This window comes from Marmota marmota, unplaced genomic scaffold, assembly GCF_001458135.2.
Source record: "Marmota marmota marmota unplaced genomic scaffold, marMar, whole genome shotgun sequence".
NCBI lineage: Eukaryota > Metazoa > Chordata > Mammalia > Rodentia > Sciuridae > Marmota > Marmota marmota.
Window position 1 is genome coordinate 6,543,156 of NW_026000001.1, and position 9,640 is coordinate 6,552,795.

The 9,640-nt window shown below is 57.4% G+C and overlaps 2 protein-coding genes across 14 annotated transcripts in view; one reads left to right on the plus strand and one right to left on the minus strand.

Annotated features, from left to right (window-relative positions):
• Rplp2 (ribosomal protein lateral stalk subunit P2) overlaps positions 1 to 9,640 on the minus strand; it is a 25,362-nt gene that overhangs the window by 2,602 nt on the left and 13,120 nt on the right. For all 7 annotated transcript variants that reach the window (XM_048807933.1, XM_048807931.1, XM_048807935.1 and 4 more), the window contains exon 2: positions 7,762 to 7,774. The gene's annotated coding sequence lies outside the window, so the exon portion shown is untranslated. The remainder of the gene's footprint in view (positions 1 to 7,761; positions 7,775 to 9,640) is intronic.
• Pidd1 (p53-induced death domain protein 1) lies at positions 8 to 9,345 on the plus strand. Of its 7 annotated transcripts, none has more exons than XM_048807898.1 (16): positions 8 to 160; positions 4,310 to 4,698; positions 5,094 to 5,507; positions 5,810 to 6,019; positions 6,101 to 6,155; positions 6,304 to 6,505; positions 6,586 to 6,711; positions 6,806 to 6,985; positions 7,063 to 7,210; positions 7,298 to 7,433; positions 7,513 to 7,663; positions 7,751 to 7,874; positions 7,948 to 8,066; positions 8,143 to 8,256; positions 8,358 to 8,557; positions 8,761 to 9,345. In XM_048807898.1, exons 2-16 carry the CDS (start codon positions 4,389 to 4,391, stop codon positions 9,017 to 9,019), a joined length of 2,748 nt encoding a protein of 915 aa, XP_048663855.1. In that variant the 5' UTR covers positions 8 to 160; positions 4,310 to 4,388; the 3' UTR covers positions 9,020 to 9,345. The 7 variants fall into 7 exon arrangements, with proteins under 7 accessions (XP_048663855.1, XP_048663856.1, XP_048663858.1 ...); XM_015503362.2 differs by lacking the exon at positions 8 to 160 and adding an exon at positions 2,718 to 3,638; XM_015503363.2 differs by lacking the exon at positions 8 to 160 and adding an exon at positions 2,718 to 3,638 and having other exon boundaries at positions 4,337 to 4,698.

Here is a 9,640-nt window from a genome sequence, read left to right on the forward strand (position 1 = left end):
CTGGCCGCTCCTTAGCCGGCGAACTACAGTCCCGTGGTGCACCGCGGCGGAAGTGCCGTGCGCCACGGGCCAGGCCCGGCACGTGGGCCCGGCCCGTGGGCCCGGCCCGGCTGCGGGCGCGGGAGGCTCCGTGCCTTGGCGGAGGCCCGGGGCGTAAGAGGTAGGCTGGCCGCCTCGCGCCTAGTGACCCGCGCCCTATCTGGAGGCAGCTCCTGCCCCGCCGTGCCCTGTGAGTCAGACGGCCGGCTGGGAGAGCGCGAGCCCACGAGGCGGGGACAGTCCTGAGGCCCCGTCACCCACGTCCTCTGGGAGCGTGGTCCCAGAGAATGACCGGTCCCCTTGTGGGCCGAGAACTGACTACAGTGTCCACGTGGTCGTCAGCACATGCTACTCACTCGCCCCTTTGGAATTCTGCTACACTGGGGTCTTGAGCGGGAACAGGCTGGGCCTGTGTGAGGACAGAAGAGGCCATCCCGGCGAGAGGGTCATAAGGAGTCTGGACAGCCTGGGAAAGCTTTCCTGAGGCTGAGAGATGAGAAAGGCTGACCCAGCTCCCTGGGGCGGGGACCCCGCAGAGGGATCAGAAGCCAAGGCTGGAAGGTGGCAGGGGATAGTGAGTGACAGCGCCAGCATTGGGAGTGCTCCCCTATACCACCGGTTATCGGTGACGAGCTCTGTTTCTCCACATGTTGAAGTTTGAATATTAGAGAAGCACACTGAGGCAAGCATATAGGGTAGGGTCTATTTAAAAAGGGTTAACAGACTTCTCCCTGGAGGGAGAAGGGGGCCATAGCTGGTATCCCAAGAAGCGAGGTCTTCTGCCCTTTTTTTTGTGTCCTAGGCTTCCTCTGTTCTGCTCTCTTCCCCTTATCTGTCTCCTTCCTGTGTCCGTGACTAGGCCCAGGAATGCTGGTGGGATGGCCAAAAGGTGGGACACTGGTGGACTGAAGGGGGAAGGGCAGGAATGGATGGAGAGCACAGGACACTTAACAACCTTACAGCTCCTTATAGTAGGGAGGGGCAATTCCTGGGACTGGTTACCTTAGCAACAGGTTAGAGCAAGGGCTCTGAAGGAATTAACATTTCAATCCCTCCTGGGACAGTCTCCTTCTGGCTGGACTCACTCAAAATTGGCCTCCTTGATCTGACCTAATTTGATTTACCTGTCTATATTGACTGCCTGCCTAATTATGGCTTCACAACTACAGCGCAAGCTCTCCTGTGTATAGTGCCTTACTGGCTGGTGTGTGAGCCCCACATTTAAGTCCCCCAGTACTTACCTACATTTCAGAGGAGGAAGGATGGATGCAGAAGGGTTTTCTTGCTCAAGGTCCCATAACTGAGCTAAAATAGGGAGACCATTTTGGCAATGAGGAGCCTTGGCAATTCCAAAGGGAAGCCATTTGTATGGGGAGGTGGTAGGATGTGATTTTTAAACCTAAGCAAACACTGAACCACTGAGTATTCCCAGCCCACCCCTTTAACATTTTATTTTTATTTCTAGTACTGGGGACTAAACCCAGGGTACTTTACCACTGAGGCACATCCCCAGCCCTTTTTATTTTTTTGAGACAGGGTTTTGTTAAAGTTACCAAAGGTCTCACTAAATTACTCAGGCTGACTTCCAACTTGGGATCCTCCTGTTTCAGCCTTCCAAGTCAGTGTGATTACAGCCATGGGCTGTGGGCCACCTCATCTAGCCATTTTAACCTTTTTTTCTTTGGTACCAGGGATTGAACTGAGGGGCACTCCATCACTAAGCCACATCCCTAGCCCTATTTTGTAGTTTATTTAGAGACAGGGTCTCACTGAGTTGCTTAGTGCCTCACTTTTTGCTGAGGCTGGCTTTGAACTCGCAATTCTCCTGTCTCAGCCTCCCAAGCCTCTGGGATTACAGGCCTGCACCGTTGCGCCCAGCTCCATTTTAACCATTTTTTAAGTGTACAATTTAGTATCATTAAATGCATTCACATTGTTACATAACCATCACTATAATCCATCTCTGAACATTTTTCATCATCCCAAACTGAAGCTATACCTACTGCACTCTTCCGCCCCTCACACCCACCATTCTGTTGTTTCTATGATTTTTGACTAGGCATTTCATAAAAGGGGAAACATGCAGGATTTGTTCCTTTTGCTTTTTCTTTTATTCTACATTTTCCAAGTTTTATCTGTTCTATAGCATGTATCAGAAGTTGATTTCTTAAGGCTGAACAATATTCCTGTGATTGAGTTTTTTTTTTTAATTTTTTATTGTTGGTTATTCAAAACATTACATAGTTCTTGATATATCATATTTCACCCTTTGATTCAAGTGGGTTATGAGCTCCCATTTTTACCCCATATACAGATTGCAGAATCACATCAGTTACACATCCATTGATTTACATATTGCCATACTAGTGTCTGTTGTGTTCTGCTGCCTTTCCTATCCTCTACTATCCCCCCTCCCCTCCCCTCCCCTCCCCTCTTCTCTCTCTGCCCCCTCTACTGTCCTGTGATTGAGTTTTAAAAACATCCCTCTGGGGACTGGGGTTGTGGCTCGGTGGTAGAGCGCTTGCCTAGCATGTGTGAGGCCCTGGGTTCAATCCTCAGCACCACAAAGAAAGAAAGATATTGTGTCAACTACAGCTAAAAAATATTTTAAAAATAAAAATTAGGGGCTGGGGATGTGGCTCAAGCGGTAGCGCGCTCGCCTGGCATGTGTGCGGCCCAGGTTCGATCCTTAGCACCACATACAAAGATGTTGTGTCTGCTGAAAACGGAAAAATAAATATTAAAATAAATAAATAAATAAATAAAAATTAAAATTAAATCATCCCTCTGACAGCTTTGGGAGAAACAATGCGAGGCAGGGGCTGGGAATATTGGAAGCAGGGAGTCCTGTAGGAGACTGCCCATCCCCATTGGTGGGATGGTGGTGGCTCAGGGGGTGCAGTGAAGATGGTGCATGTAACATGGTTAATTGGTAGTAGAAGCTTTGTTCATTTCCAGACCATCTTCTCTACTTGACAAGCGTGCTGGGTGAAAAAAGCACAGACCCATCCTCAATGGGGGGGCTCATGGTTGGTGGGGGAGGCACTGAGACTCACCTGCTTGGACAAAATCTCATCTCTAGGAGCCTGCTTTTCCTCCCTTGTGATATTCACAGGAGGATTTAGGGAGGCAGCATCAGGCAACCGTGCGCCTGGGGCACCTGGCCCAGAATGATGCCCATAAATTTAGGAGGGTCATCTGAGCAGAGGCCGAGTTAGATCTCTGTAGGACCTGAGAGGAGGTCCTGGAAGGCTTCCTGGAGAAAGGCCTTGGGGCTGACTGGAGACGGGCATGCCAGGTTTCCAGTGTCTAGCAAGGGATGAGTGTGGAGCGCAGCTGCGATCTGCGATCGGCCAAGAGTTCCCCCGAGAAACGCTGCCCTGACATGCACCGGGGTCCCGGGCGACACTGCCCGGCAGCCGGCCTTCCCCGGGGCGCAGACTCTCGGCAGGGGAGGTCGACGGCCTGCGGCGTAGACCGGGAAGGCGGGGCTGGAGGGGGCGGGCCCGGGCCCGGCGTCCCTCCCGCCCGGAAGCGCGCGGGCGGGAATCCCGGCGCGGAACGGCTGGCACTCGGGCCGCGCTCAGCCTGGAGCCCAGGTATAGGCGCCCGAGGCGGCGGGAAGTTTTCTGCGGAGAGGGCAGGGCTGCGGAACCCTAAATACTCCGCACCGCCTCCTCCAGCGGACGGAGGGGTGAACTGGAATGGCGGTGGGAGAGCCTCCTCCCGTGGCTGCTAAGTGGAGTCTGTGCCTAGGATCACTGGCTTCCTCCCTCACTGCTCCAACGTTCTGGGATCTTGGGCCCCCCAGAGCTGATGGGTGTGAAGGTTGAAGGCGGGCTCTCGGGTTGGCACAGCTTGTCATCCCAGCGACTCGGGAGGCTGAGGAAAAAGGATTGCAAGTTGAAGGCCATCCTGAGTAACTTAAAAAAATAAGTAAATAGAAAGGGGTTAGGATGTAGCTCAGTAGTAGAACATCCCTGGGGTCAGTCCATAGTATCACAAGTAAATGAATTAAGGAACATGGGCTCTTATCACCAGAGCAGGGGGACAGCCTGGGTGACTTGTCAGGCCTAGGTGGTCACCTGGCCAGATTTCAGAATTAGAGAGTGGTACCTCACTCCTCTTCCTCCCTCAGTGGGCTCCCCTGTGTGGGGAGGGTCACTCTGTCCAGCTCAAGGGCTCCCCATCCCTAGCCAGGGTCCCTGTTCCCCTAATGGGGAGGAGGGGCCCAGCCCCCACTCCTGCCTATTCCTCCCTCTGCTTCTAGCGGCCTCCTTGGGCCCTGTCTGAGCAGGTCTGCCTGGCAAGCTGGGACATGTCTGGCCCCCAAGGACCATCCCTGAGTGATGGCTGCAGCGGCGGAGGGGCTGGAGTCCAGAGAAGCTGCAGCTGCCTCAAAAGATGCTCCAAGACCTGCTGTGGAGTCTGTGGATGCAGGACCTGGGGCACCTCCCTTCCTGGCTGGGAATCGGCTGAATTTGGACCTGTACCCCGAGGGCTGCCACCAGCTGCTGCACCTGTGTGCCCAGCACCACCAGCAGCTGCTGCAGGTAGAGTTCTTACGGCTGAGCACCCACGAGGACCCTCAACTGCTGGAAGCCACCCTGGCCCAGGTGCCGGGGAACCTGCCACACCTCCGCTCCTTGGTCCTCAAAGGTAAGCCCCCTTGTTCTTGATCCTGTCCCATCTCTAGCTCTGCCCTGCTTCTTGGTCCTCAGAGGCAACCCTGGTCCCAGCTGCAGTTACAGGCTTCTCATCCTTCTGTCCTCAGCCCCTTCACCTTCCTCCCAGTGTAAAGTGGGCTGGGCCTTTGTCCCCAGCTCCGGGCCTAGAGTTGCCCATGATGCCTCTCCAAAGACCCCAGATGTCCCTGGGTAGGTTGGGCCAAACTGTCAGTTGACGTTGCTGATGGTTTCATCTTTTCTTCCCATCTTCCTTTCAGTGTCTCTGGGTTTAGCAGGCAGGTCTGTGCCTTTCATCAAGTGGCTTTCTCTGCCTAGCAGGGCTGACTGGGTGGTTCTAAGGGCTACATCTGCTTCTACCACTTCCAGGAGGGCAAAATCGGGGTGCCCTGGGTGCCTGCCTCCAGGGTACCCTGACCACGTTGCCCACTGGCCTGAGTGCCTTGGCCCACCTGGTCCACCTAGACCTGAGCTTCAACAAACTGGAGACACTGCCAGCCTGTGTCCCTCAGCTGTGCAGCCTGGACACGCTCCTTCTCTCTCATAACCGCCTGTCAGTGCTCCCTGAGACCCTGGGTGCTCTCCATGTTCTCACCTTCCTCACTGTGACACACAACTGCCTGCAAAAGCTGCCCCCAGCACTGGGGGCCCTGTCTGCCCTGCAGCAACTTGATCTCTCAGAGAACCTTCTGGACACACTTCCTCCTGAGATTGGAGGCCTGAGCAACCTCACTGAACTCAACCTGGCCTCCAACCGGCTGCAGAGCCTCCCTGTCTCCCTTGGTGAGTAGCAGCGGCATCCATGACTTGGCTCACTAGTCCAAGAAGTAGCACCCCTACCCATTTCTTCCCTGCAGGCTTGGGCTGTGGCTCCTCTCCTCTTCCACAGGAGACCCTGCACCCACAGGCTTTCCTGCCTTTTAGCTTTCACTCCTCCCAGGCTGACCTGGGCAGCCTTGTCTACCAAGAGGTGGACCTGTAACAGCTTCCCTGGGGCTGTGGCGTGAGTGTCCTATTGTAGAGCCCCAGGGCCAGAGGTGGCCCTGAGTGGTCCTCTGCCCAACCTGAGTCAGCACCTGCTGCAGTGGGGCTGCGGTCCCTGCGGCTCCTTGTTTTGCACAGCAACTTCCTGACCTCAGTGCCTGCTGGTCTGGCCCATCTCCCACTGCTCACTCGGCTTGACCTGAGGGACAACCAGCTCCGGCACCTGCCTCCTGAGCTACTAGATGCACCCTTTGTGCGCTTACAGGGGAACCCCCTGGGTGAGGCCTCACCAGATTCTCTGAGTCCTCCAGGTAGGCTTGGTGTAGGGATGAGCCAGGCAGAGAGGACACAGGTACATTGCTGTCCTGATGACTCATCTGTCCTTTGTGCAGGCACACCCCAAGTTCTTGAAATGCCGAAACTGTTCCTGACCTCAGATTTGGACAGGTATGAAGTGGGAAAGGAGGGCTAAAGGAGATCTGTCCACCCTGTCACCCAGGCTATTCTGGACACTTTGCCTGTGTGTCAGGAGTCCTAGGGAGCCAGGCTCTGACACAGATCTTGTGTCTGACCCCACACCCCTTTCCTCACTCAGCTTCCCTGTGACCCCCCAAGGCTGTTCTGTAACTCTGGCCTGTGGCGTCCGCCTGCGGTTCCCAGCGGGGGCCACCACTACCCCCATCACTGTTCACTATCGACTGTGGCTGCCGGAACCAGCACTCGTCTCCTTGGGCCCTCATGACTCCCTGCTCAGCGGTGTCCTGGAGCTGTGGCCCCATGGGGTGGCTTTTCAGCAGGCATGGCCAGGGTAGTGGGGGGGGGCAGGTTTGGAGGCCACAGGCCTGGCCCCAGCCCTCACACCACCATTGCCTGGCAGGATGTGAGCCTGTGGCTGCTCTTTGTCCCCCCACGGGCCCGTCGTTGCCATGAGGTAGTGGTCAGAACCCGCAGGGACAATAGCTGGAGTGACCTGGAGACCCACCTAGAGGAAGAGGCACCCAAGGTGAGGCTGCCCAGGCCTTTGGGTGAGGGGAGGCAGGGAGTGGCATCTCTGCCTTGACTCTCTTCCCCTGATCTGTCCCCCTTGTGTGTCCCAGCGGCTCTGGGCTCGCTGCCAGGTGCCCCACTTCTCATGGTTCCTTGTGGTTTTGCGCCCTGTATCCAATGCCTGCCTGGTACCTCCAGAGGGGACACTGCTGTGCTCTTCAGGTCATCCTGGGGTCAAGGTCACCTTCCCCCCTGGGGCCACCGAGGAGCCTCGTCATGTCTCCATGCAGGTATAGCCAGCGTAGCACCAAGGGTATCAGGTGACAGCATGGCGCCCAGGCAGGTGCTCAGATGGCTGTCTGCACAGGTGGTGCACATGGCTGGCCGAGAGTTGCGCGCCCTTCTAGGGGAGCCAGAGGCTGCGGTGAGCCCCCTGCTATGCCTCTCACAGAGTGGTCCCCCCAGCTTCCTCCAGCCAGTTACGGTGCAGCTACCCCTGCCCCCTGGTGTCACAGGTGAGAGGTCACTGTGCCATTGGGAAGAGGAGACAATGCTTGGAAGGGCCAGCTAGAGACCTCAGCCTGCTGCCCTTTCCTGTCTAGGCTTCAGCCTGGACCACTCCCGCCTGCACCTGCTGTACTGGGCCCCTCCTGCAGCCACCTGGGATGACATCACGGCTCAGGTGGTGCTGGAGCTCACTCATCTGTATGCACGCTTCCAGGTCACACATTTCTCCTGGTCAGTGCTCGCTCAGGTCCCCCTCCCTGCCCTCCCCCAGTCTGGTCTGCACAGTGCATCTCACCACTGACCCTCCCAGGTACTGGCTCTGGTACACCACCAAGACCTGTGTGGGGGGCCTGGCGCGGAAGGCCTGGGAGCGGCTACGGCTGCACCAAGTCAACCTCATTGCCCTGCAAAGGCGCCGGGACCCCGAGCAGGTCCTGCTGCAGTGCCTGCCCCGAAACAAGGTGGGGATGGCAGGAGGGCAGCAGGGAGACCAAACCCTGGGGGGGAGCATTGAGCTTGGGGTCTAAACTACGGGGGTGTCCCTGCAGGTGGATGCCACCCTGCGCCGGCTGCTGGAGCGCTATCGAGGGCCCGAGCCCTCTGACACTGTGGAAATGTTTGAGGGCGAGAAGTTCTTTGCTGCCTTCGAGCGAGGCATTGACGTGGATGCTGGTAAGTCTCCCTTCCCAGGAGGGCCTGGGGTCTGCCCTCCCGCCTGCCCTGCTGAGCCTGTCTCGTGCCCCAGACCGCCCAGACTGTGTGGAGGGCAGGGTCTGCTTTGTGTTCTACTCTCACCTGAAGAACGTGAAGGAAGTGTACATCACCACAGCTCTGGATCGGGAGGCTCAGGCGGTGCGAGGCCAGGTGGGCCAACAGGGTAGGAGACCCAGGTCACCTGGGCAGAGGCCAGAGGTCTGAAACTCATCTGATCTCTCCTCAGGTGTCCTTTTATCGGGGCTCAGTGCCTGTGGAGGTACCCCAAGAGGCTGAGGCTGCCCGGCAGAGGAAGGGTGCAGATGCCCTCTGGATGGCCACTCTGCCTATCAAGCTGCCGGTGCGGCTGGGGAGCAGTGGGTGTGGGGAGGGACAGAGTCCTGGGAGTAACCAGGGATGTAAGGGTGGGGTCAGGGCTCACTGTTCTGCTCCTTCTGACAGAGACTTCAGGGGCTCAAGGGTCACGGGAAGGGGGCCAGGCTTTCCCTGGCACCCCTGAACCTGGGCGACGCTGAGACTGGCTTTCTGACTCAGAGCAACCTGCTGAGTGTGGCTGGGCGCCTGGGTCCCGACTGGCCAGCTGTGGCCCTGCACTTGGGCATGCCCTACCGAGAGCTGCAGCGCATCCGGCATGAGTTCCGGTGAGCCTCCCACTGAAGCCCATGCAGCCTCAGGGCCAGGCCCTGACTACCAAGTTGTTCCTGCTTATTTCTGGCAGAAGTTTCAAGGAGGCCGGGACAAGCTCCAGGCTGGAAAGGGAGGGTTTGGCCACAACTGGCCCACAGAGCAAGGAACCCTTTATGAGGGTCTGTGACCCCCTTGATCACTACCCCCCTTCTCCAAGGGACGACCTGGACGGGCAAATCCGCCACATGCTCTTCTCCTGGGCAGAGCGCCAGGCTGGGCAGCCAGGGGCTGTGGAGCTCTTGCTGCAGGCCCTGGAGCAGAGTGACCGGCAGGATGTGGCTGAAGAAGTACGGGCCATCTTGGAGCTCGGCCGCCACAAGTACCAAGACAGCATCCGCCGTACGGGCCTGGCTGCAGAGGACTCTGCTCTGCCAGGCACATCAGCCTCACAGTCCACAGAGCCTGCCCAGGCCTAAGCCCAGCAGGCTCTGGACATTGGCCTGGCCCCTGGCAGAGCTCGACCTTCAAGTCTCTCCCCTGTCTGGGGGCGATGTAAACCTGTACTGTTCCATCTACCATCTCAGAGCTTGGCTGGTCCATCAGGTGGAGAGGCAGTTGGAGGGAAGGCAGGGCCAGGCTATCTGAGGCCCAGCCTCTACTGGGAGGGGGTTCTGTATGCCCAGTCTTCCCATGGCCTTTGCTCCTGCCCCTCCCTCAGACCATGCCTGTTGCCTGTGGTCCTGATCTTCCCAGAAGTGGAGAGGAGCTGACTCTACAAAGTAACGATTCTATCAGAGATGGATACAAAGTCACCTGTGTGGTTTTGTGATTGTGCATCCACCAAGCCCACCAGCCTTGGCAGGCTTATTCCTGGCTGAGCTGGGAACCCCCTCCTCCCCCAGGATGCCCTCATCCACCGTGCTCCCTGCCACCTAATCAGACATGGGTCATTGTTCTTAAAGGGCCCTGGGGACGCGCAGAATCCCAGCTTTGCCCTTCTACTTGCAGGGAGGGGTGGTCTTGGGCTAGGACTGTGGCCTGGCTGGGCGCAGTGGCCATGGCGGCCGGGAGGGGGAGCCGAAGCCCGAGAGCCAGCC

Coding starts and splice junctions, on each gene's coding strand:
- Pidd1 (XM_048807898.1), top strand. CDS start 4,389: ATGGCTGCAGCGGCGGAGGGGCTGGAGTCCAGAGAAGCTGCAGCTGCC. Junction 6,986..7,062: donor CTCGTCATGTCTCCATGCAG/GTATAGCCAGCG, acceptor CTGTCTGCACAG/GTGGTGCACATGGCTGGCCG. Junction 8,067..8,142: donor CTCAGGCGGTGCGAGGCCAG/GTGGGCCAACAG, acceptor ATCTCTCCTCAG/GTGTCCTTTTATCGGGGCTC.